Source organism: Saccopteryx bilineata, chromosome 11 (genome assembly GCF_036850765.1).
Source record: "Saccopteryx bilineata isolate mSacBil1 chromosome 11, mSacBil1_pri_phased_curated, whole genome shotgun sequence".
NCBI lineage: Eukaryota > Metazoa > Chordata > Mammalia > Chiroptera > Emballonuridae > Saccopteryx > Saccopteryx bilineata.
Window position 1 is genome coordinate 78,190,878 of NC_089500.1, and position 23,327 is coordinate 78,214,204.

Here is a 23,327-nt window from a genome sequence, read left to right on the forward strand (position 1 = left end):
ACTGTCCCTCTCCCGCCCGGGGTCACGCCCCCCCCCCCCCCCCCGCCCCGGGTCGGCCGCCCGTCACGCCCAGGCACGCGATGGCACTGGGGCTCACGATGTGCAGGACATTTCTCTGGGCGAGTCTGTTTCTCTCCACCAAGCCACAACCCGGGGCTCCTCGGGGCCCCTCAGCACCTGGAGGGAACACGATGATTGTAACCAACCCTGGCAGGATCGATACATATTTGAACACAGGCAGCTTTGTCACAATTACAGTTGTCATTTAGTAAAGAAGAGCCGTGTTCCTCTGAGTTGTCAGAGTGGAGAAGCCCGAGGGCCCTACGCTGGATTTCTTCCGGGGGGCCTCTCTACCCCCCTGGACTCCAGCCCTAGGAGGACCTGCCCTGTAGTCCTCTGTCCACCCCTGGGGCATCGCTGGGAGGCTGGGCTGATGCGTCTGTATATGGGGAGGTGACAAAAAGATGACCCTGTCGTAATCGGAGGCCTGGTTTTGTTTTTGCTGCTTTTGTCTTCATTCGGTTTTGGTACTAAAACCTCCTAACCTCCGAGTCTGCTGTTCCTCAGTTGCGCCACAGGAGAAGAAGGATTTAAAGCTAAATTTTTTTTTTCTTTTCGGGCTGGGTCTTTGGCTCTAACCCTGCCAGTGAAGTCTCAGCAGAAGCCCGGGGGCTCTGCCCGTTCCCCAGAGGTCAGAGCAGCGGTTTTCAGGGGTGTGCACACTGACTCTTCAGATGGGGGCACCGACTTCTCTCCCCCAAGACTGTCAAATACAAAACTGACAAGAGCCAACACAGCTACATCCATCCGTCCCTCCAGTGCAGATGAATCAAAATTATACTTTTTTTTTTGTCAGATTAGCAAAAAAGATATATTTTTTGGTGTGCTGCAGAATGCGATTGATTAGTTTATGTGTGCCGTGAGATGAAACAGGTTGAAAATCTCTGCCTCAGTGTGCCCATTTTTTTTTTAAATGTGTCGTTCTGTTCTTCTACTTGGCCTTGAGGACACAGAGGACCATATATAAAAAAAGCTACATGGGCCCTGGCTGGCAGGCTCAGTGGTCAAGCATTGGCCTGGTGTGTGAAGTCCTGGGTTCGATTCCCGGCCAAGGCACACAGAAGAAGCACCCATCAGCTTCTCCACCCTTCCCCCTCTCCTTTCTCTCTGTCTCTCTCTTCCCCTCCCGCAGCCAAGGCTCCATTGGAGCAAAGTTGACTCACAGTCTGAGGATGGCTTCATGGCCTTTGCCTCAGGTGCTAAGAAGAGCTCAGTTGCTGAGCAATGGAGCAACGCCCCAGATAGGCAGAGAATCGCCCCCTGGTGGGCATGCCAGGTGGATCCCGGTTGGCACATGCGGAAGTCTGTCTCTCTGCCTCCCTGCTTTTCACTTCAGAAAAATAAAACAAAAACAAAAACCAAAAAACCACATGTGTTTGGAGCACAGAGGCTCTGAGTGACTCTTCCACTGGACTTGGTGACTTCAGGCTTGGCATCAGCACTTGTGACTCGATCTCAGAGTCTTTGTGTGGCAATGCTAGTAAAATCACCGCGGACAGGTATGCAATACCGACTTTGGGCCAGAAACACCTAGAGGTCAAATGCACAGACTGCCTGGGCCTGAGTCTTGGCTCCCCTCTCCTTAGCCTGGTGACCTTGACCGCTCAGTGCCTCAGTTTCTGTATCTGTGAAAGGGGGAGAATCGTGTTGGAATGTGGACTAAGTAAGTCAGTACAGCCAAAGCCATTGAAATAGTCCCTAGCTCATCTTACAAGTTCTATCATAGAAATGTCTGTTCTTACCAGTCTAAACCAGGTGGTTTATCATCCGTTCTTCACCAGGGAGGGTCACACCGTCAGGGGTGGAGTCAGAGCTCCGGTCCGGACCTCTGGCTCCGTAGCCGGCCGTGGTAACCGCTGCTCCAGAAAGCCTCCATTCCAGGGTTCCAGGAAGACGGCGCTTAAACCGTCCACGTTTAACAGGATTTAAAACTGTAATGCGCTGTGGCTCAGTAAGGTGTGGTCGTCCATCCTCTAAGAAGATTTGTTTGAAGCAGACACCCATTTTTTTCTCTTCTATACATTGAAACCTTTTGCCCATGCCAGGAATTGTATCGATCAACATGTCTGTGTCATTGTAACATTCAGACAACCTTTTCCCATCCACAGACTTAGGTAACCCCCCACAGCCACCTCTGGTGGTTGCCAAAGTCAGGATTATCTTCATTCTAAATATGAGATTGCTGCCCCCGCCAGTTAGCTCAGTCAGCTAAGAGTGTCGTCCTGAAAAAAACAAGGTTGCGGGTTCGATCCCAGGACAGGGCACACCCAGGAAGCCACCAACGAATGTGACTGAGTGGAACAACAAATGAATGCTTCCCTTCCCTCTCTCCACCTCTCCCTTTCTCTCTCTGTCTCTCTAAAAAAAAAAAAAAAAAATCAATGAAAATAAAAATTAAGCCCTGGCCAGATAGCTAGATTGGTTAGAACATTGTCCTGGAGCGCTGAGGTTGCTGGTTCAATCCCCCCATCTGGGCACACACACACGAGCAAGTTCGATGTTTCTGTCTCTGTCTCTCCCTGCCTCTCTCTCTCTCTGCTTATCTCTCTCTCTCACACACTTTCTCTCTCTCTCTCTCTCTCCAAAAAAAAAATGCTGAAGGTCAACACAGGTAAGTAACAGATATTCAGAGATAAATGAGGAAGTCTCTGGTCCGAGTCGGAAACCCTGAATCACATCTTTCTCTTGACCTAGTAATCACCTGCTGGTTTTGAACCATCTGTCTTTCCGCAGAGGCGCAAAGACTGATTGTTACAGCGTAGCTTGCCGCCGTGAACACACACGTGAACATCCGGCGTGCGTAGTCCTCCCTGTTTGACCGGGTCTTCTTTCCTCCCCTCCTCAAGGTCCTGATCGCCAGCATCATGTGCAGCTACAACAAGGGCGACTGGATGGAGCTCTCCAAGATGGCTGAGGTAACGGCGTCGCCGCCGCGTGCTTATTCCGTTTCTTCTCTTCTCTTCTATTAGTTTTAAATAAACAGCCGCCGTGAAAAATAACCCCCTAAGCAGGAAAATTGAATGGAGAATGGTAACTTAAAACATTTCTATTGTAATTTGTTTACCCGGTGTTTTCATTAAAATGATGGAACTGCACATTTAAAAGGAGTCTGCTCTGTAAAAGCAGCCCCTCAGATTGCACACGCCACCGAAAACTCCTTTATTCCTGGCATCCGTTTGCTCTTTATCTGCATATTAAGCGAAGTGTATATTATGATGGATGTCATGATAAAATTTAATTCTACCTTTGAGAGTCTAACTTGATCTTACCTTGCCTTTAGGCAAAGCTAGTTTGACAGCAAGAGAAGAAATTTTGAATAGAAAACTCTTGAATATTTAAAACTCTAAGAGGTTCATTTAATACGACTCGCGTGTGAGCACAGACAGTGGCGGAGGGAGCGCGCACCTGAACGGACCGCCCGTCGGTGGCTGTTCTGTGATTGTCACGTGACCCTTGCCCCGGGGGGCGTGCAACAATCTGTGGGTCTCACCTTTGCGCTTCAATGAAGAAAACACACATAAAATTATGTACTTAAGTCGTTCAGGACAACTATCCTAGATGGATTTAGCCAGGGTTCCCCAAAAACCCCACAGGGGCACAGGAAAAGACATCTAACGGTGCTAATGAGCTAATGACTCTGCGTGGTCAACGGCTGTAGCTCTTTCTAGAGTGTTCCAGTTGTGGGTAGTACAATTTATTTTGATATCTTAAAACTGTGAGGGGAAAGATGACTTCTGGGACTTGGGGCGGGGAGGGTGAAATTAAACACGACCCGTAAGTGGCTCAGTGATCTTCGGTGCCGGGTCCATTTTATACGTGTGTTTATCTAATGGGCCGTGAAATCTCACGCAGAACCCGTGCTTGGCCCGAGCCCGGCCGATTTTAAGCTGACTGTGATGAATGGCTTTATTGTGCGGCTTGCTCCATGGCCCTTCTGTGGAATAAAACACTTTAAAAAATATGTTCTTCAGTGATGAGCTCTTAAGTAAGTGTGAATTTTAGTTAGAAAAAGTCAAAAGTCTTTGTAGGAGTAACATAGTTACCTGCTTTGAGATGTTTTCCACGTTTCTCACAGGTCATATATGTTCCTTTAGCCACAGTTTAAGTGCATTTTCTAAGTTCTCATAGCAAAAAGGAAAAGGGAAGAAGGAAGGGAGGAAAGGAGGAAGAAAAGGAGGGAGGGAGGGAGGGCAGGAGGGAGGGAAAGAAGGAAAGAACCATATTTAAAAAAAAAAAAAAAAAAAGCTGGCCCAGGCCGGTTGGCTCAGCGGTAGAGCGTTGGCCTGGTGTGCGGGGGACCCGGGTTCGATTCCTGGCCAGGGCCCATAGGAGAAGCGCCCATTTGCTTCTCCACACCCCCCCCTTCCTCTCTGTCTCTCTCTTCCCCTCCCGCAGCCAAGGCTCCATTGGAGCAAAGATGGCCCGGGCGCTGGGGATGGCTCCTTGGCCTCTGCCCCAGGTGCTAGAATGGCTTTGGTCGCGGCAGAGCGACGCCCCGGCGGGGCAGAGCATCGCCCCCTGGTGGGCAGAGCGTCGCCCCTGGTGGGCGTGCCGGGTGGATCCCGGTCGGGAGCATGCGGGAGTCTGTCTGTCTCCCCCCATTTACAGCTTCAGAAAAATACGAGAAAAAAAAAAGGAAATAAAAGAAAATATGTTTACAAATACCAGTGAAAGCTGATGTTTTCCAAAATGTCCTTGATTTGCTATTAATTGCTGCACTTTGGCTAGAGAAAATAAAGGAAATATTTGAAATAACTAAGAAATAATGACAATTAAAAAAAAGTGCAGTAGTGTATCTCATTGTCATGGACAGTCTCTTCACTAAGCCGGTAATTCCCGGATGACATGGTTTTGAAATGGGTCAGACCCACAGCTTACACTTGAGTAGAGACCGAGGGGGTCACCTGCCTTGCCCAGAGCGTGCGTCCCCAATTCCTTAGCCGACGGACCCGGAACTGAACTCAGGTTAGCCAGGTGTGCATTGTCCGTGAGCACTACCAAACCGGCAGGGGGGAGGAGGGGGGAAAAAAAGCATGATTTAAAGTAATGTTCCAATAACAGGAAGCATTTCAGAACTGAATCAGGGAAGCCAGCACCGTGATGAAGCCGTGCTAGAAAACGAGCTGAGCGAGCCAGTGAACTTGCACAGATGCGCAGAGGAGGACGCGGACTGGCGGAGGGATGGGTCCGGAGCGGGGAGAAGTAGCCAGCCAGCGTTCCTGAGCTTGCCGAGGCCCCGCTTCCAGTTCATAGGGCAGAAAAAAATAGGCTCGCCTCTTGAACAGTTAGGAAGCGGAGCGGGGTCCCGTGGGAGCGGCGATTGGCCGGGCGAAAGGCCTTTGACACGAGCTGGTTTAAGCCCGGGCACGGTTTGACGGACATTTTATAATATAGGTATTAGAGCGGAGGATTCAAGTTTCTGGTTGACCTTCCTTCCCAAGGAATGGTAGCATCCGGGAAATTCTGCACGTTTGCAGAAAGTAGGTAAAACGCGAACCCACTGAGTCTGGGTGGCACCCCACTCCCATGCCTGAAATTATCCTCTTAAACAATAGAGATGCAGTTTGCTTATATTTAGGAGTTTTCCATAGGAGGCTTCTCAGGAAATCCAGGCGTTCTCAGAGTGAGCTAGTTTTGCTCACTTCTCGTGAGTTCCGTGGGAAGGGATCCTCGCCGCTCATTCCACAGAGACAGAAGCCCCTGCATTCCGTACTTCTGAGTGTGGAGTTTTTAAAAGTGCAGTGACATGGATCTTCAGTTAAAAGGGTGTCAGATTTTCCTCGTGTATTCACTCGCATCAGGCTCCTGCATTTTTCGTTGCAAGGCTACTTACAACACCAAATACCCGGAGTCAGTCGGGGGGGCTCCTGTGAGCACGCTGGGTGTGCAGGGCAGAATGAGTGTGAGGTCAGACCGGCGCGGGGGAACGACTCTGCCATGTCACCGAAGAACCGGGCCGGGGCTCCTATGTCCTTGTGTGGAAAACGTGCCCTGATAACCCGGGGGTTGTGAGCATGCGAGACAGCGGGGGTGCAAGGCGCACAGGGCGGTCCGTGTCCTCGTAGGGGCCCCCCGAGAAGCAGTCTGTGATCGCTGTGATATACGCTCGACCCCGAGGACCGGAGCGCCCCTCCGCAGACCGCCGTCACGGGGAAAGCGGAGGAGTTCAAATGGGACCGCCTGACCCGGGTGGAGGTGGGCGTGGATAGCACGTGGGGAATTCCCGCTAAGCACGTGGGGAATTCCCGCTAACGCTCTGTCTTTTCTTCTCTCTCTGCGCTTGTCCTGCAGGCTTCCGGAGCAGACGCCCTGGAGTTAAATCTGTCCTGTCCCCACGGCATGGGCGAGCGGGGAATGGGCCTGGCGTGCGGGCAGGTAAGGACCATCCGCTGTCGCCTGTCTGTGTGTCTGACCTGTACGGTACCGACTGCCCCTGGGGTGGGTCAGACGGGGGAGGGCAGACTTCCCATCCGGCACTCCCCTCTCAGTCAGTGCCTCCCACGTGGGAGGTGAGGGACGCTGGGACCACCGCCAGGGTTCCTGTTACGGAGGCGAGGATGGCAGGTGCGTGACGGGAAGTCACATCGCAGCAGACGGTTTTCAGTGCGCTGAGGCCGTGTTTGCCACGGTCAGAGGTGGCGCTCTGTGCTCGTACGTGGAACTGACTCGCTCCCTGGGGCTGCGCACACGACGCTGTCCCCCCGTGGTGTGGTTCGCCGTGCTTTCGTAGTCAGCCGGGCCCGGCACGAACGGCATTTTACGTTTTTTGAACATCTGATCGTGAATCCCTCACTGCGGTGGGGAGTCGCAGAAAAGAGCTGGAGGCTAGTTGTTATTTTTGGATACAATAAAGGGAACCTTTATGCTGATGTGCTTTCAAAAACCTGATGAATAAAATGTGGAAATCTATGTTAATAGACAGAACATGCAGTGTCCTTATGTCACTGGAGACAGGGCTCTGTGGCCAGGAGCCCCGTGAAAGCTTATTGCTAAAAAGGTGAGTGTTTTGCATCGACTTTTGCTGTTGAGCCCCTAGGGAAATGGTGTGAATGAAACAATACAAAATGTCATCTGTGACGGAGGCCCTCGGCCTGAAGAGTTGACTGTTCTGTCCACATCTGGGACAGTGCCTTACACGTGGTGGGTGCTTGATTCTCTCTCTGTTTTTTTCCAAGTTATCATCTTATTGAATTAAAGTCAGAGACCAAAGAACCTCATTGAGAAAGGCAAAAATTTCTGCTGATTTAAATGAGCAAGGGTTACTATTTTCATATTAGCATGTGGAGAGGGTTTTCCGTGGCTGGTAAATATTGAATTAGCGTTCAGAATAGACTTGTGACCTCGGAAAGAGCCGTCCGGGGGCAGAATGAGAGGGGGCTCTGGTCGAATGTCCTTAAAGCATATTTTCTGTTGCACGCTCACAACAGGACCCTGACAACCGGGGAATGTGGTCACAACAGGACCAAGCACCAGAATCGCCAGGCCAGGGGAGATGTCATTTTATATCACGTCCTGACTCCCTGAGCCCTGACTGTGGTTGGGTCGGGATGTTGCGACTTGATTGAAATGAGGGAAGTTCCCAGAAGGACAGACACCACCGGGAACGGAGCTCTCTGCAGGACCGGTCACCATCTCTGAAACTTAGACCCAGACTAGGTTTTAGTTGCGGATAAAAACAGCTATGGGGAGTTTAATCGATGGACTAGTCTTTTTAAAAGATGGATGCATTTAAAGATACCTTCTTTGACCCCAAAATGGCAATTTTTTTTTTTTTTGTATTTTTCTGAAGTGAGAAGCGGGGAGGCAGACAGACAGACTCCCACATGCGCCCGACCAGGATCTACCCAGCATGCCCACCAGGGGGCGATGCTCTACCCATCTGGAACGTTGCTCCATTGCAGCCAGAGCCATTCTAGCACCTGAGGCGGAGACCATGGAGCCATCCTCAGCGCCCGGGCCAACTTTGCTCCAGTGGAGCCTTGGCTGCAGGAGGGGAAGAGAGAAACAGAGAGGAAGGAGAGGGGGTAGGGGTGGAGAAGCAGATGGGCGCTTCCCCTGTGTGCCCTGGCTGGGAATCGAACCTGGGACTTACACACACTGGGCTGATGCTCTACCAGTGAACCAACTGTCCAGCTTCGTAACTGTGGTTCTTAAGGTAGATGAGATATGCCTGGGGCATCATCCTCCCCCTCCAGCTCCCCCTGCCTCTTCCTCCCTCCCTGAGGGTCATAGTCTTGAGTCCCTGCACATTGCCAGGAGACTTGTGCTCAGTGTTGGGGGCTCAGGGGCCATTATAATTCCTCTTCCCGCCGCATGATATGCTGGTTCCATCTGTGAGGGCTCCCTGTGTGCACAGCACGGAGCCAGGGAGACATTTGCTCCTAGAATGAAACACATTGATACTAGTTTCCCGGCTACAATTCTTATCTACTTGGGTTCGGGCTACACACATCCTCTGCACGGAACTTCCATACACTGTAACGTTTGACCCAAACAGTCTATGCATCCATTCTGCCGTCAGGAAATGTATTTACGGTCCTGCTTTCGTGACGCTTTAGCTAAAGCAGGAACAAACGAGTTTGACAGTGCTCCATCCTAAAATGTCGGGTGATCCTACCTCCTACCTGATTATTGACTGAAATTAAGATCGCCCAAAGCAACATTTTGGTATTCCCCTCACCGTCTGTCCATAGTCCAGACTTAATTTTTGCATGAACTCTTCCTGCTTCTCAGAGAAAGGAGAGGTTTAGTGTCTGTGACAGCGTGCTAGCGTTTTCCATAAAACATGAACCACAGATTATTACTCTTACCCTTGCCAGAGAGCAGGCGTCTGTCACCAGGAAGAGAATCCAACAGTAAGCGTGAGGGCCACATGGCCACAGATGCGCTCCTGTTTCCCCGGGGAAATAAACCTTCCTCCGGCAGCTGGGCTCACAGACCCTCTGCCTCCTCCGCAGTGACCGCAGCCCTGCCTGGTTCGGGTCCTCATGAGATGTCTGCGCGGGCGCCAACATAAGGATGCTATTTGTAAAGCCAGCACCACGGACGAGTCCTAGTACTTCCTGTGTTTCCCAGAGGGTTGAAATTCAGGGACTTGGGAGTCTGAGACGTCCCCATGCTTGGAGAAGCAGGGAGCCCTACCGGGGGTCAACACAGCCACCTGAGACCACAAGGACCTCTCCGGCCCCTCTTGGGGGATGGACGGTGAGGACTATGGCAGGGTTAGATTTGCTCCCTTGTGCTGGTCAGCTGTGTTCCCGCTGGACCCCGTTGATCCGGGTTCTCGATTGACCACACTCGGACGCCAGCCCCTGTGACTCGTGTGCCAAAGAGCCGTGCTGTTCCTAATGCGACGATTAATCTTGCTCTGATCCGCACAGAAAACAAACGTGAGGCTGGGACAGGGACCCGGACCCGAGGTCTGTGAGTGGACTGGAAAACTATGCAGTAGGCGAGGTGGGCGCCCTTGAGACCGCACATCCCCGGGGTTTGGAAATCACTGCCCTTAGAAACGGCGTCACTCCTTGAAGAGCTAAAGGAGACACGGCTGACCCGTGTCGGGCTTTCGCCGAAGTGACAGGAACTCTAATGTTACATTTGGCGTACCCTGAGCCCTTTTCTCTTCCTGGTGGCATTGTGGTTCTAGAAGTGCTTTAACAATACGTCACCAAACCTGTTTATGAGAGAAAGTACTCTCATACTTTCAGAGAGAAATATGTGCTTCATAGGATATTGCCCCACGTCGTCTTTGCTTTTAATTCTCAGCCATGCGTGTGGGCATGGGTGCTTGGGTAAGGACATCAGGACAGGAGACTTGCGGGGGGGGGTGTGTTTGTATAACCGCCAATATTGTGCCTTCAGCTGGTTTTCTGTGAGTTTTCAATTTTAGTTGTTAATGTTGGTTAATGGTATAAAAATGCTTGCTTTCTGTAAAAAGATTAGAAATATTTAGTAGAGGGCAACACCACTGAAATCTAACCGAAGTCCCAAGTCTCAATCAGGGAGTATTATTGTTTTGTTTTTTCCTAAGACAATCTGGTGGCAATGAAAAGAGTTACCTGTTGAGCAGATAGATGGACCACCTGGTGAATGGTTACAGGATCACCATCTAAATGTGTATTTTATTTTCACTTAATGTGGGTTTTATGGTACTCATCTTTTGTTATATTCCCAAATATAACAGCAGTATCACTTCAAAAATGTTTTTTTTTTTCCTTTTTATACTGCCCTTAAATGAGCACAGACAGTAAATGTGGGCAGTACGGCAGCGTTTTCTGTCGGCTTGTTATCTGTCGCGTCACAAAGTACAGGGAGGGACCCGGGAGTGAGACGGGGGGCAGGGGGCGGGGGGCTGGGCCCTCGCACCGGGGCGCCCTGGGGAGCCCACACACACAGCGTGATGCCGCACCAGAGTCCAGGTCAGCGGTGCCGGGCACGCACGGGGCTGGAAACCGAGACGACTAAGGTTGCAATCGACGGTTCGGTCTCAGGGTCTGAGTAGCCGCAATGGCCGACGTGACTCCGTGTACGGGGTGAGGTTGACTTCACGGTCGTCTGTGGCTAGGAAAGCCGTGGACGGCTCAGCACCCTCCTATTTGCTGCAGGTGCAGGGGAGGACTCCTTCCTGCCCAGCGCAGACACGCCTTCATCATCCATCTCCTGACCTAGCCTCGGACAAACGCCCAGGTCCTGTCCCAGTTCCTGGAGGGTCATCACCTTCCCACCCCGGACACCCACGGACACCCACGGACACCTGTGCTCATGGTGTCTTCAGTGGGGTCTCTCCCATTTCACCACTGAACGATTATTGAAAGCTTTCTAATGGAGTCGTCCTTAGTGTAACGTATCGAGTGTTAGTTACACTTACTGGACAGTCTCCCCCGTAGAGAGGGAAGATGGCGTCAGGATAACAAAAAGCCCGGTGTGGTGCTCCCGGATAGGAAACACGGAGCTTCATTTTTTCTTTCTTTTTTTTTTTTTTCTGAAGCTGGAAAAACGGGGAGAGACAGACAGACAGACTCCCACATGCGCCCGACCAGGATCCACCTGGCAAGCCCACCAGGGGCGATGCTCTGCCCACCAGGGGGCAATGCTCTGCCCCGCCGGGGCGTCGCTCTGCCGCGACCAGAGCCATTCTAGCGCCTGGGGCAGAGGCCAAGGAGCCATCCCCAGCGCCCGGGCCATCTTTGCTCCAATGGAGCCTTGGCTGCGGGAGGGGAAGAGAGAGACAGAGAGGAAGGAGGGGGGGGGGTGGAGAAGCAAATGGGTGCTTCTCCTATGTGCCCTGGTCGGGAGTCAAACCCGGGTCCCCCGCACGCCAGGCCGATGCTCTACCGCTGAGCCAACCAGCCAGGGCCTGGAGCTTCATTTTTGAGGTGCCTACAGTGGAAGCATGTTTACCGAGATAGGGTGATAGCCCCCAAAGAGTTATTTCACAGAGGATTTTTGTGGAGAACAGAAAGCGAGTACTCGAGTCTCGCCACGTGGCAGAAACAAAGTAACAAAAAAAAAGGCACAAAGACATCATGGAAAAGGAGCTGCTAGACACAAAACCCGCAGAACAGTGGAGCTGGAGATGAGGAACAAGATGACAGGGAAAGGGCAGCATGGGATCTAGTAAGAAAAAGAAACAAAAACATTCAAAGAATGGATTTTCTGGGCCCCCTCGACCCCTGCCCTGCTGTTCCTCCAGTGTCTGGTGAACACTTAGTGTCTGTTGTATTCTAGGCACTGTGCTAGGTGTTTCCACCCACGAGATCATATTTGTTACTCAATTTAATTATGGAGGGGGAGGATAACAAGAAGTCTCCATACTACAGACAAAGTTAATGTTATTCTGGGACATGGGAGAGTCAGGAAAGGATGTTTGAACAGATTAACAAAGGAATGAATGAATGAATGAATCCTTCATCCAAGATGAGTTTTGTGTGTGTGTGTGTGTGCGCGCGCGCGCGCACGCACGTGCGGGCACACCCTTGGCAGTTAGAAGGTCCTGGGCAGGGTGTTTTATGAATATGCCCCAGTAAAGCAGTTCTTGATTCTGTTCTAAGCTGACAATTTACATTTCAAAACATTTTCTTTCTCTCTAAAACCAACCTCAATACCTTCTCCTGATTTCTGGTTATCTTTCCATCTCAGCCATGTGAGCTCCCAAGTGTCGGATGTCCCCAGTTTGTGTCTCGGATCTGTTCTCGACACCTTTCTCCAGACATATACGCTACTCAGATATCCACAGTAGACTTATTCACAGTCCCCTGTGCCCTGAGCAACAGCCTGTCCCCTTTTCAAACATTCCACCTCTGGAAATCCATGATCAATTCTTTAAGAATGAGAATTGTTTTTTACATGTTACTGTAAGACAGGGGTAGTCAACCTTTGTATACCTCCCGCCCACTTTTGTATCTCTGTTGGTAGTAAAATTTTCTAAGTGCCCACCGGTTCCACAGTAATGGTGATTTATAAAGTAGGGAAGTAACTTTACTTTATGAAATTTATACAGTAGAGTTACAGCAAGTTAAAGCATATAATAATTACTTACCACGTACTTTATGTTGGATTTTTGCTAAGTTTGGGAGAATAAATCTTTATAAAACAACTTAAATCTATCTTTTTATTTATACTTTGGTTGCTCCACTAGCACCCACCATGAAAGCTGGAATGCCCACTAGTGGGCGGTAGGGACCAGGTTGACCACCACTGCTCTAGGAGTTTGGAGGATGAGAGGCGTCAGAATCGCGAACGGTGATTTCCTTTGGCAAATTCGCTCTATACGCGAGGTCTGTATCCCAGGACGTGGAACAGGAAGGATATACAGTCTCAGCTTGGTGTCCCATGGGGGGGGCGGCACTATCATCACCTGCTCCCATGCCCGGCACCTCGTGTGGTCAGTGCTGGATTACAGACCTCCCCCCCGAACGCTGTCCTGTTGCATATGACTCCAGAGGGGGTCCAGTGTGTGACCCTGCTGGGCCCTTTGCCAGGCTCCGACGCAAGCTCTCACTCCGGTCACCCTCACTGCAACCCTACGATGTCTTTACGGCTGTTATTTCCATTTTGCAGATGGGACAACCCGAAAGTGGGGCGTAACGTCACGTGGCAGGTCACAGGGCTAGGAGGTGGCAGCATGAACCCCTAAACCCGGGCCGTCTGCCCCAGGAACGGGCGCCTCGCCGCGGGCCGGGCGGCCCCTCAGGAAGAAACCTCACAGGAGTGGTTCCTGGCCCTCCTGGCCGGACCAGGTTCGGGTCCACATCCTGCTGACGGACGCGCTCCTTGCGGACAGTGCCGGGAGCAGCAGTGGCCCCTGACCCACGACCGAGAACTCAGGCCGGCTCCCTGGAGGGGACTGGACATTGTGCTGCTCATAGAACTCAGGGGTGTGTCCACGTGAACACGGAGCATGAAGTGTCCCTGGGTCTTGTGAGCAGTGTGCAGTTCAGATGAGCTTCATTTCTATGTGATGTTGATTTTTTTTCCCTGTGTCCAAATGTATTTGTAAGGAGAAACCCTAACAGTATTTTTGTTGTTGTTGTTTTATATTTTATTTATTGATTTTTAGAGAGAGGGGCGAGAGAGAGAGATAGGGGAGGAGCAGGAAGCATCAACTCCCATATGTGCCTTGACCAGGCAAGCCCAAGGTTTCGAACCGGCGACCTCAGTGTTCCAGGGTGATGCTTTATCCACTGCGCCACCACAGGTCAGGCCTGTTGTTGTTTTTATAAATCTCCAGACATGATTAAAATACCATACCATTTTCTAATTATGAATGTTCATTGCCAAGCTCTGTTTTTAGTTTTAAATTTTTTTTTAAATATTTTTTGAGACTTGATTCATTTTAGAGGAGAAAGAGAGAGAGAGAGAGAGAAGGAAAGGGGGGAGGAGCAGGAAGCATCTACTCCCATAGGTGCCTTGACCAGGCAAGCCCAGGGTTTTGAACCAGCGACCTCAGTGTTTCCAGGTCAACACTTTATCCACTGCGCCACCACAGTTCAGGCTAAAGTCTTTTTTTTTTCTTTAACCGATTAAATTTGATATCATCCCTCCCATAACGGAGGCAACGCCTGGTGTGGGGAATTCAGAAACCACTCCTGGTGGCTGGTGCTTATCCTGGAGACTTTGGGTGGAGTGCATCCCTGGACCACCATGACCGGAGAGTGAGTTCACCCTTTCTCCACAGGGAACGCAGACTGCTGTCCGGCCCCGCCCCTGCCCGCTGTCCCCGGCCCCGCCCCTGCCCGCTGTCCCCGCCCCCTCCTGCACAGGGCACATCGTGAAGCCCATCCAGCGGTGGGAACATTGCCACATAGCCTCTGCCCTTCATAGCAGCCCGGGCAGCCGGTGACCAGAACAAATTTATGCACCGCTCTGTGCGAACGAGACACGGTGTGCTGGCTGAACAGCAGGGCAGGGGTCAGGGGGCCCCAGAAAATCCATTCTTTGAATTTTTTTGTTTCTTTTTCTTACTAGATTCCATGCTGCCCCTTCCCTGTCGTCTTGTTCCTGGTCTCCAGATCCATTGTTCTGCGGGTTTTGTGTCTAACGGCTCCTTTCCACGCCGGCTTTGTGCTTTTTCCTGTTACCTTGTTTCTGCCACGTGGGCGCCCCCCCTTCTCTGTCTTGTGTGTTGCGAGCTGCCTGCTTGCTGCCTTTCTGTCTCAGGCTCGCTGCCGTCCCCGTCCTGTCTCCTTCTGCCTTACTGCCTCCCGTCAGGCGGAAGAGCAGACTCTCCCTTGGTCTGCATTCTCTTCCGCGGCGTCTGTCACACAGTGGTCACTTTTCTGCGCGGCCCAGGAGCACTTCACGGGGTATACTTACTGCTCGTTTGCACTTTGAGAATCCCAACACGCCTCCGCCACAGAGCCAGGGCTGAGGGCGACAGGATTCAGTCAAAGTGACCGGGAGGAGAACGGTTCTCTGCGAACGGAGGAGACCAGTTCACTTAGACTTGAACATACAGTTCCTCGTTTCAGATGACTTAGCTGTTTTCTTCCTTCCGCCCGCAGTATCTGTGTTCCACAGTGGCGATTGTTTGGACATGAATCCTTGCAGATCTACCCGTCTGCTTTCTCCTTTATTGTGGGAGCATGCACAGATTTACATAATGCACCGGTTATTAATTGAGCAGCTATTATACGCTGGGAATTGCGCGGGTGCTGAGGACACTGGACGCCGTCCATCCTGTTCGACCTCGTTCATTCTGTACCTAGTTAGCCCTGTCCCCAATTTCTTTCCTTTTCCTGTGGACATTGTCATTTGTCATCCTGCCTTGTCCATTTTCTTTTCCGAGATCCCTGTAGACCGTGTGTGTGTGTGTGTGTGTGTGTGTGTGTGTATATATATATATATGATTTGTTTACAAAGAACTTATGATTTTCCACCTAAATTCACTGCACTGGGTTAGAAAGCTCAAATCCCTCGGCAGGGAACCCCTAAGAAATGCCAGTCTCCTCATTCCCAGTTCTGGGTTGCTATAAAATGAAACCTCACCTCCGATACAACTGTGGGTTTTTCTAATATTTACAGAAGCTGAATTTAATTGTATTAATATGAACCCTTGTTAACTACCAGGAAATTAGATCAAAGTCTGCAACTAAACCCTTCCTTTCACAGTGGTTCTTTTCCTTTCCTTTTAAATGTTTTCTCTCTCTGTTTTTTATTGGCTTGATTTTTTTTTTCCTTTTTATACACTTACCCTGTTCTAATCCCATTGCTCCCAATCACCTTTGAGCTCCTGTTTCTGGTCCTACTGGGTCATTTACATTTCCTTCCTCTATTTTCTTACTTGATTATATAGCAGGATGATCGTTGTTTTGTTTTTTTTGTTGCTGTTGTTGTGGTGGTGGTTGTGATTTTAAGTAAGAATTTCTATACAGTCGCTCAAAAAAGTTAGTTTACTATTTTCTACCACTTCTATCTCTATACTCATTTCTTTTGCATTTTGACCTCTCTATTCTTCCTGATGCCTTCAAATTCCCGGTTCAGTATTTCCCCCAGTCTTTGAGTTTTTTCTTCTCTAGCGACTTTTAATTCTGCTGTTTATCTTTATTCTGTATCAGTTTACTTCCTTTTTCTTTCTTTTTTTTTTTTTTTTATTAAAAAGGAAGCACTAGCCTGACCAGGCAGTGGCACAGTGGATAGAGCATCAGACTGGGATGTGGAGGACCCAGGTTTGAGACCCTGAGGTCACCAGCTTGAGCATGGGCTCATCTGGTTTGAGCAAAGCTCACCAGCTTGGACCCAAGGTTGCTGGCTTGAGCAAGGGGTCACCCGGTTTGCTGTAGCCCACGGTCAAGGCACATATGAGAGAGCAATCAATGAACAACTAAGGTGTTGCAATGAAAAACTAATGATTGATGCTTCTCATCTCTCTCCATTCCTGTCTGTCTGTCCCTGTCTGTCCCTCTCTCTGACTCTCCCTCTGTAAAAAAAAAAAAAAAAAAGGAAGCCCTAGTACCTTTAATACCACTTTGCAATTGCCATGGAAACATCTCCTCTTGTTTTATTTTTACCCGTTGGACTGCAGGGTCAATGCTCCAGCTTGTGATGGAGCTCACTTTATGCACCCATGAGAGCGCGGGCATCGTCCTGGCCGTGTCCGGGGGTGGCACCACACTCTCAAGTCCCGTTCTCAGAGGTGGCGTGCCTCCACCCTCAGACTCTTTTCTCCTCGGCTGGTGGGCGGAGACGAGGGAAGGGCGGCTAGAGAGAGCTGTGTGGGCGGCTGTGGACGCAGAGGAGGACCCAGGCCGGCAGGGAGGAAGCAGGCACGGGAACAAGGACCTTCACAGGCTGTCCGGCAAGGGGAGGATGCTGGCTGTGGTCAGGACCTTCACAGGCTGTCCGGCACGGGGAGGGTGTCGGCGGAGGCAGGACTGGACATGAGAGGTTCAGCCAACCTCTTGCCAGCTCCTTCCCAACGGACAGGACTTTTAGAGCCCAGTCCACCCCGCAGGACGGACCTGAGCGCCAAGTGCGCCCGGGTCACCCCCAGAGTTCCATGCATTTCACTACGAACAGCTCCGCTTGGCCTCTGTTTTGCTCGCATTTGATGTGGTGCCCTGATTGTTCGTTCATTCATTCATTCATTCATTCATTCATTCATTCATTGATTTTGAGTGAGAGACAGGGAAAGAGACAGAAACACCGACAGCTGCTCCTGTATGTGCCTTGGCCGGGGATTGAACCAGCCACCTCCGCACTCTGGGACGACACTCCAACCAACCAAGTCATCGGCGAGGGTGTATTATTTTATTTATTTATTTATTTATTTATTTATTTATTTATTTTTCTGAAGTGAGAAGCAGGGAGGCAGACAGACAGACTCCTGCATGTGCCCAACCGGGATCCACCCGGCATGCCCACCCAAGGGCAATGCTCTGTCCATCTGGGGTGTTGCTCCTTTGCGGCTGGAGCCATTCTAGCACTGGAGGTGGAGGCCATGGAGCCGTTCTCAGCACCTGGGCCAACTTTGCTCCAATGGAGCCTTAGCTGCGGGAGGGGAAGAGAGAAACAGAGAGAGGAAGAGTGGAGAAGCAGATGGGTGCTTCTCCTGTGTGCCCTGACTGGGGATTGAACCCGCAACCTTGTTGTTTCAGGACAACACTCTTAACCGACTGAGCAACCGGCCAGGGCTGGTGCCCTGATTTTCCAAACTTAGCCGGGTCAGTCTCCCTTTGAGTCCTCTATTGCATTTTTCTCAGCCAGAATCCACTTCTGACATGAGCGTTGGAGTGAACGGTGTTTTCAAAGCAGTCTGTAGAACAATCCAAAGCAGTGGAGTCGTGCGGTTTTGCTTTTCCGCTGGGTTCATGACCTCTTGCATCACGAATAATCAAAGCTCAGTTCTTCCTGGTCCTGGGCTGGTGCTGCTCTCAACGCAAAACCTGTTGTCGTTAAAAACAACCTCTCCGAAAGCGAGCTATTCGTTTATGAGTTAACTTATTTCACTGACCCCTGGACCCAACACTTTAAACCACCTGGGGTTTGTCAGACGGGATTCTTGCCTGCAGAAGCTGTCCAGCCCTGTATACGGACGCCTAGATATGAAAATGCTATGGGCAACCCCGTGTTGCTGCACAAACTGTGAACATAAAAAAAGAGAGAATGTGGGTAAATTGGGAATGCTTGATTTTATTTTTAATGGAAGTGTACAGTGTTAACGTTTAGCTTAGAAAGCTTTTAAATAAATCTTAGGACACGAGTTTTTAGGTCTTTCCTCTCTCCACCAGTATCCCAGCCAGTGTTACAATTCACTTCGATTTTACTGAGTTAAAAGGGAACTTTTCAATTTCTTAATAACGTTCTTTCTTTTTCTTTGGTCATCCTTTCTGTCCTTCTTACCTCTCTCCTGGCCCCGGGACGTCTTTCTTCTCACTGAATTAACAATGGTTTCTCCCATTTATCATTTTAATTGTCTCTTTAATTACCTTTTTCTTTTCTTCCAGCTTACTTAGCACCTGTCCTGACTGACACTGCCGGGTGGTCTCCGGCTCTCTCAGAACCATGGCTACATTTTAGGTAAAGACTCGCAGGGTTGCGTTACCTCACTAAGGACGAACAGCCCTCCCTTCCTGATAGTTGATTGCATGCCAGGAAATGTGTCACCGTTTTAGATAGATTATCTTATTTAACTCTCAAACAGCCCCCTGGGCTAATACTTTGTTTATCCCTGTTTTTGGAGAGAAAGATACGGAAGCATAAAAGGGCTGAGCAATGCATCCAAAATCCTGCGGCCGGGAAGTGGTCCAGCCAGGGCTTGAGTCCACGTCTGACTGCCGGCCACGTTCCCCCTGCCTGAGCGCCGCCTAGCCATAAAACAACACCCGGTTTTATTAATTTGCTTCTCATCTTGATGTAGGAATAGGCAGTCTCCTCACTGTATCTTTGGTCATCAGTACTTCTGATGAGAGCAGAATTATCTGTCTCTGTGGGGGGCTCACCTCTCTCTACGCTCTTGCCTTCCTGCTGCCCACCAACCCTGTGAGATGAGTTTTCGCATGGAAGTCACTCTTGTCCTCTCTCTGATGCCAGCGTAAGCCCCGTCTGAGGACAGGGGCTGCGTCTGAGGGCAGGGGCTGTGTCACCATCTTCTTCATCCCCTCCTGGTGGCCAGGACATTCTTAGCTTCCAGGTAAAGGCCAAAATCAAAGGCTGTGGTCGGTGAGCATTCCAGGCCCTGCTGTTTGCTTGCTGTTCAGAGCTCAGGTGATAACAGTCATTTTTCTCACAGCGCAGGGGAGAGGACAGGACGTCGCTGTCCTCCACGCAGGCCAGTTAGAGACAGAGGACAGGACGTCGCTGTCCTCCACGCAGGCCAGTTAGAGACATCTCCCAGCCTTTCCCGGGGGGGGGTCTCTGTTGCGAGCACTTCATTTTAGTTCTGCAGGTTTATATTTCTCTCGTTCACTGGGATTGGGTACCGGGAAGGAGGCCGAGGGCTTGGCTAAGCAGCTGACTATTTATTTTGGAGACGCCAACAATCTCACATCCTTGAAAAGGTTTTGGAGGATTTTTCATAAATACTCCCCAGGAGCTTATGTTTTTATTTCGCATTACAATTCGTCAACATTTAATCCCTTGTTATTGCTTTGTCAGACTTTTAATTGAATTATCCCCAAAAAGGAAACAAAAGGAAAGAATTGTAGATAGCACACCAATATTAGCGGAATTAGCAGAGTGCTGAGAATTATTAAAGAGGACATTATGTTTGTTAATCGGGCATTTAATTTTGCTTCTGGTTGTGAATGGAAAACATCCTCTTGGAAAGGATTTTTTCAAAAACCTTAATTGTGACAATGGCTTCTTAACACCCATGAATATATTGTACAAGCAGAAGCTGTTTGCAACCTAATTAGTCAAAAAAGATCCCTCATTTCCATTTTTAACAATAGGATGCCTGACGGACATTCTCTTGTGGTTGGTCTTAAGAGTGTAGAGGAAAAAGCAGGCCTTCCACGCTGATTTAAAAAGATGGTAAGTACTCATTTTGGGGGCAGAAATAGCTAGTATGAGGAGTAGCTAGTGTAGCGTGGTCTCACTTCTGCACATCGATACAAAAATGCCAAACCAAACATGAATAGGTTGTATCCAGCGGTGTACATGACCGTGTGGGATTTATCTCAACAAGGCAAGGTTGGTTTAATCTCCCTCCCCAGAATTCCATGAATAGAAATCATCACATAAACAGGTACTAGAGGGGAAAAAATACATATGATCACCTCAGTAGGTACAGAAAAAAAATGTTTAATAAAATTCTACATCAATTCATAATTTTTAAAAAATGTCTTAGGAAACTATGACTAAGAAGGCATTTTCTTACAGTGATTAAACAGGCTCGCAAAATAACGGCAGCGGATATCAAACATAATGGCCAGATGCAGTGAGATCAGAGATGAACAGAATGCCAGGTCTTTGCCTGAGCTTTCTTCATTGTGCTGGATGTCCAACAGCTGTTCAGCCAGATGAGGAAGATAGACTTTAAAATAAAAGTATAAAAATGAAAATACCGGTTGGCTCAGTGGTAGAGCATCGGCCTGGTGTGCAGGAGTCCCGGGTTCGATTTCCGGCCAGGGCACACAGGAGAAGTGCCCATCTGCTTCTCCATCCCTCCCCCACTCCTTCCTCTCTGTCTCTCTCTTCCCCTCCTGCAGCCAAGGCTCAACAGGAGCAAAGTTGGCCCGGGCGCTGAGGATGGCTCCATGGCCTCTGCCTCAGGCGCTAGAATGGCTCTGGTTGCGATAGAGCAACGCCCCAGATGGGCGGAGCATCACCCCCTGGTGGGCATGCTGGGTGGATCCTGGTCAGGCACATGCGGCGGGAGTCTGTCTGACTGCCTCCCCGTTTCCAACTTCAGAAAAACAAACAAAAAAAACACACCCAAAAATAAATAAATAAATATGAAAAATATTTAATTAGGATGAAGCAGCTCTTATTTTGAATTTTTGAATTTTTAAAATGAAAGTTTTGCTTGGCAAGAGGATTCCAGAATATGTTTTTTGTTCCTTTTGTGTTGATTCAAGTGGGCAGGTCACAGTTGCAGAGGAGGATTTCGAGGTCCAGCAGTATAGGCCCAGGCTGTGGTGCTGAGCGGAGAGGCGGCCAGGCAGGACGGACAGAAGGACGCTGCTAGTGAGACATACGCCCCAAGTCATGCTCTGTGTGCTGGGTGGGGGAGAGGCGGCCAGGCAGGATGGACAGAAGGACGCTGCTAGTGAGACATACGCCCCAGGTCATACTCTGTGTGCTGGGTGGGGTAGAGGCGGCCAGGCAGGACAGACAGAAGGACGCTGCTCGTGTGACATACGCCCCAGGTCGTACTCTGTGTGCTGGGTGGGGGAGAGGCGGCCAGGCAGGACGGACAGAAGGACGCTGCTCGTGTGACATACGCCCCAAGTCGTACTCTGTGTGCTGGGTGGGGGAGAGGCGGCCAGGCAGGACGGACAGAAGGACGCTGCTAGTGAGACATACGCCCCAGGTCGTGCTCTGTGTGCTGGGTGGGGGAGAGGCAGCCAGGCAGGATGGACAGAAGGACGCTGCTAGTGAGACATACGCCCCAGGTCGTGCTCTGTGTGCTGGGTGGGGGAGAGGCGGCCAGGCAGGACGGACAGAAGGACGCTGCTAGTGAGACATACGCCCCAGGTCGTACTCTGTGTGCTGGGTGGGGGAGAGGCGGCCAGGCAGGACGGACAGAAGGACGCTGCTAGTGAGACATACGCCCCAGGTCGTGCTCTGTGTGCTGGGTGGGGGAGAGGCGGCCAGGCAGGACGGACAGAAGGACGCTGCTAGTGAGACATACGCCCCAGGTCGTGCTCTGTGTGCTGTGTGGGGGAGAGGCGGCCAGGCAGGACGGACAGAAGGACACTGCTAGTGAGACATACGCCCCAGGTCGTGCTCTGTGTGCTGGGTGGGGGAGAGGCGGCCAGGCAGGACGGACAGAAGGACGCTGCTCGTGTGACATACGCCCCAGGTCGTGCTCTGTGTGCTGGGTGGGGGAGAGGCAGCCAGGCAGGACGGACAGAAGGACGCTGCTAGTGAGACATACGCCCCAGGTCGTGCTCTGTGTGCTGGGTGGGGGAGAGGCGGCCAGGCAGGACGGACAGAAGGACGCTGCTCGTGTGACATACGCCCCAGGTCGTGCTCTGTGTGCTGGGTGGGGGAGAGGCAGCCAGGCAGGACAGACAGAAGGACGCTGCTAGTGAGACATACGCCCCAGGTCGTGCTCTGTGTGCTGGGTGGGGGAGAGGCGGCCAGGCAGGATGGACAGAAGGACACTGCTAGTGAGACATACGCCCCAGGTCGTGCTCTGTGTGCTGGGTGGGGGAGAGGCGGCCAGGCAGGACGGACAGAAGGACGCTGCTAGTGAGACATACGCCCCAGGTCGTGCCTCTGTGTGCTGGGTGGGGGAGAGGCGGCCAGGCAGGATGGACAGAAGGACGCTGCTAGTGAGACATAGGCCCCAAGTCATGCTCTGTGTGCTGGGTGGGGGAGAGGCGGCCAGGCAGGACGGACAGAAGGACGCTGCTAGTGAGACATACGCCCCAGGTCGTGCTCTGTGTGCTGGGTGGGGGAGAGGCGGCCAGGCAGGACGGACAGAAGGACGCTGCTAGTGAGACATACGCCCCAGGTCGTACTCTGTGTGCTGGGTGGGGGAGAGGCGGCCAGGCAGGACGGACAGAAGGACGCTGCTAGTGAGACATACGCCCCAGGTCATACTCTGTGTGCTGGGTGGGAGAGAGGCGGCCAGGCAGGATGGACAGAAGGACGCTGCTAGTGAGACATACGCCCCAGGTCATACTCTGTGTGCTGGGTGGGGGAGAGGCAGCCAGGCAGGACGGACAGAAGGACGCTGCTAGTGAGACATACGCCCCAGGTCATGCTCTGTGTGCTGGGTGGGGGAGAGGCGGCCAGGCAGGACGGACAGAAGGACGCTGCTAGTGAGACATACGCCCCAGGTCGTGCTCTGGGTGCTGGGTGGGGGAGAGGCGGCCAGGCAGGACGGACAGAAGGACGCTGCTAGTGAGACATACGCCCCAGGTCATACTCTGTGTGCTGGGTGGGAGAGAGGCGGCCAGGCAGGATGGACAGAAGGACGCTGCTAGTGAGACATACGCCCCAGGTCATACTCTGTGTGCTGGGTGGGGGAGAGGCAGCCAGGCAGGACGGACAGAAGGACGCTGCTAGTGAGACATACGCCCCAGGTCATACTCTGTGTGCTGGGTGGGGGAGAGGCGGCCAGGCAGGACGGACAGAAGGACGCTGCTAGTGAGACA

General features: G+C 51.2%; 1 protein-coding gene across 2 annotated transcripts in view; it reads left to right on the forward strand.

Moving 5' to 3' along the window:
• DPYD (dihydropyrimidine dehydrogenase) overlaps window positions 1-23,327 on the forward strand; it is a 660,046-nt gene that overhangs the window by 414,515 nt on the left and 222,204 nt on the right. Inside the window, exons 15-17 of one of the 2 annotated variants that reach the window (XM_066246450.1) lie at window positions 2,907-2,975; window positions 6,352-6,435; window positions 10,665-11,277. In XM_066246450.1, the coding sequence (XP_066102547.1) occupies window positions 2,907-2,975; window positions 6,352-6,435; window positions 10,665-10,871 (360 nt within the window). In that variant the 3' untranslated portion in view covers window positions 10,872-11,277. Of the gene's footprint in view, window positions 1-2,906; window positions 2,976-6,351; window positions 6,436-10,664; window positions 11,278-23,327 lie in introns of those variants that run through there. The other variant, XM_066246448.1, reaches the window with a different exon arrangement.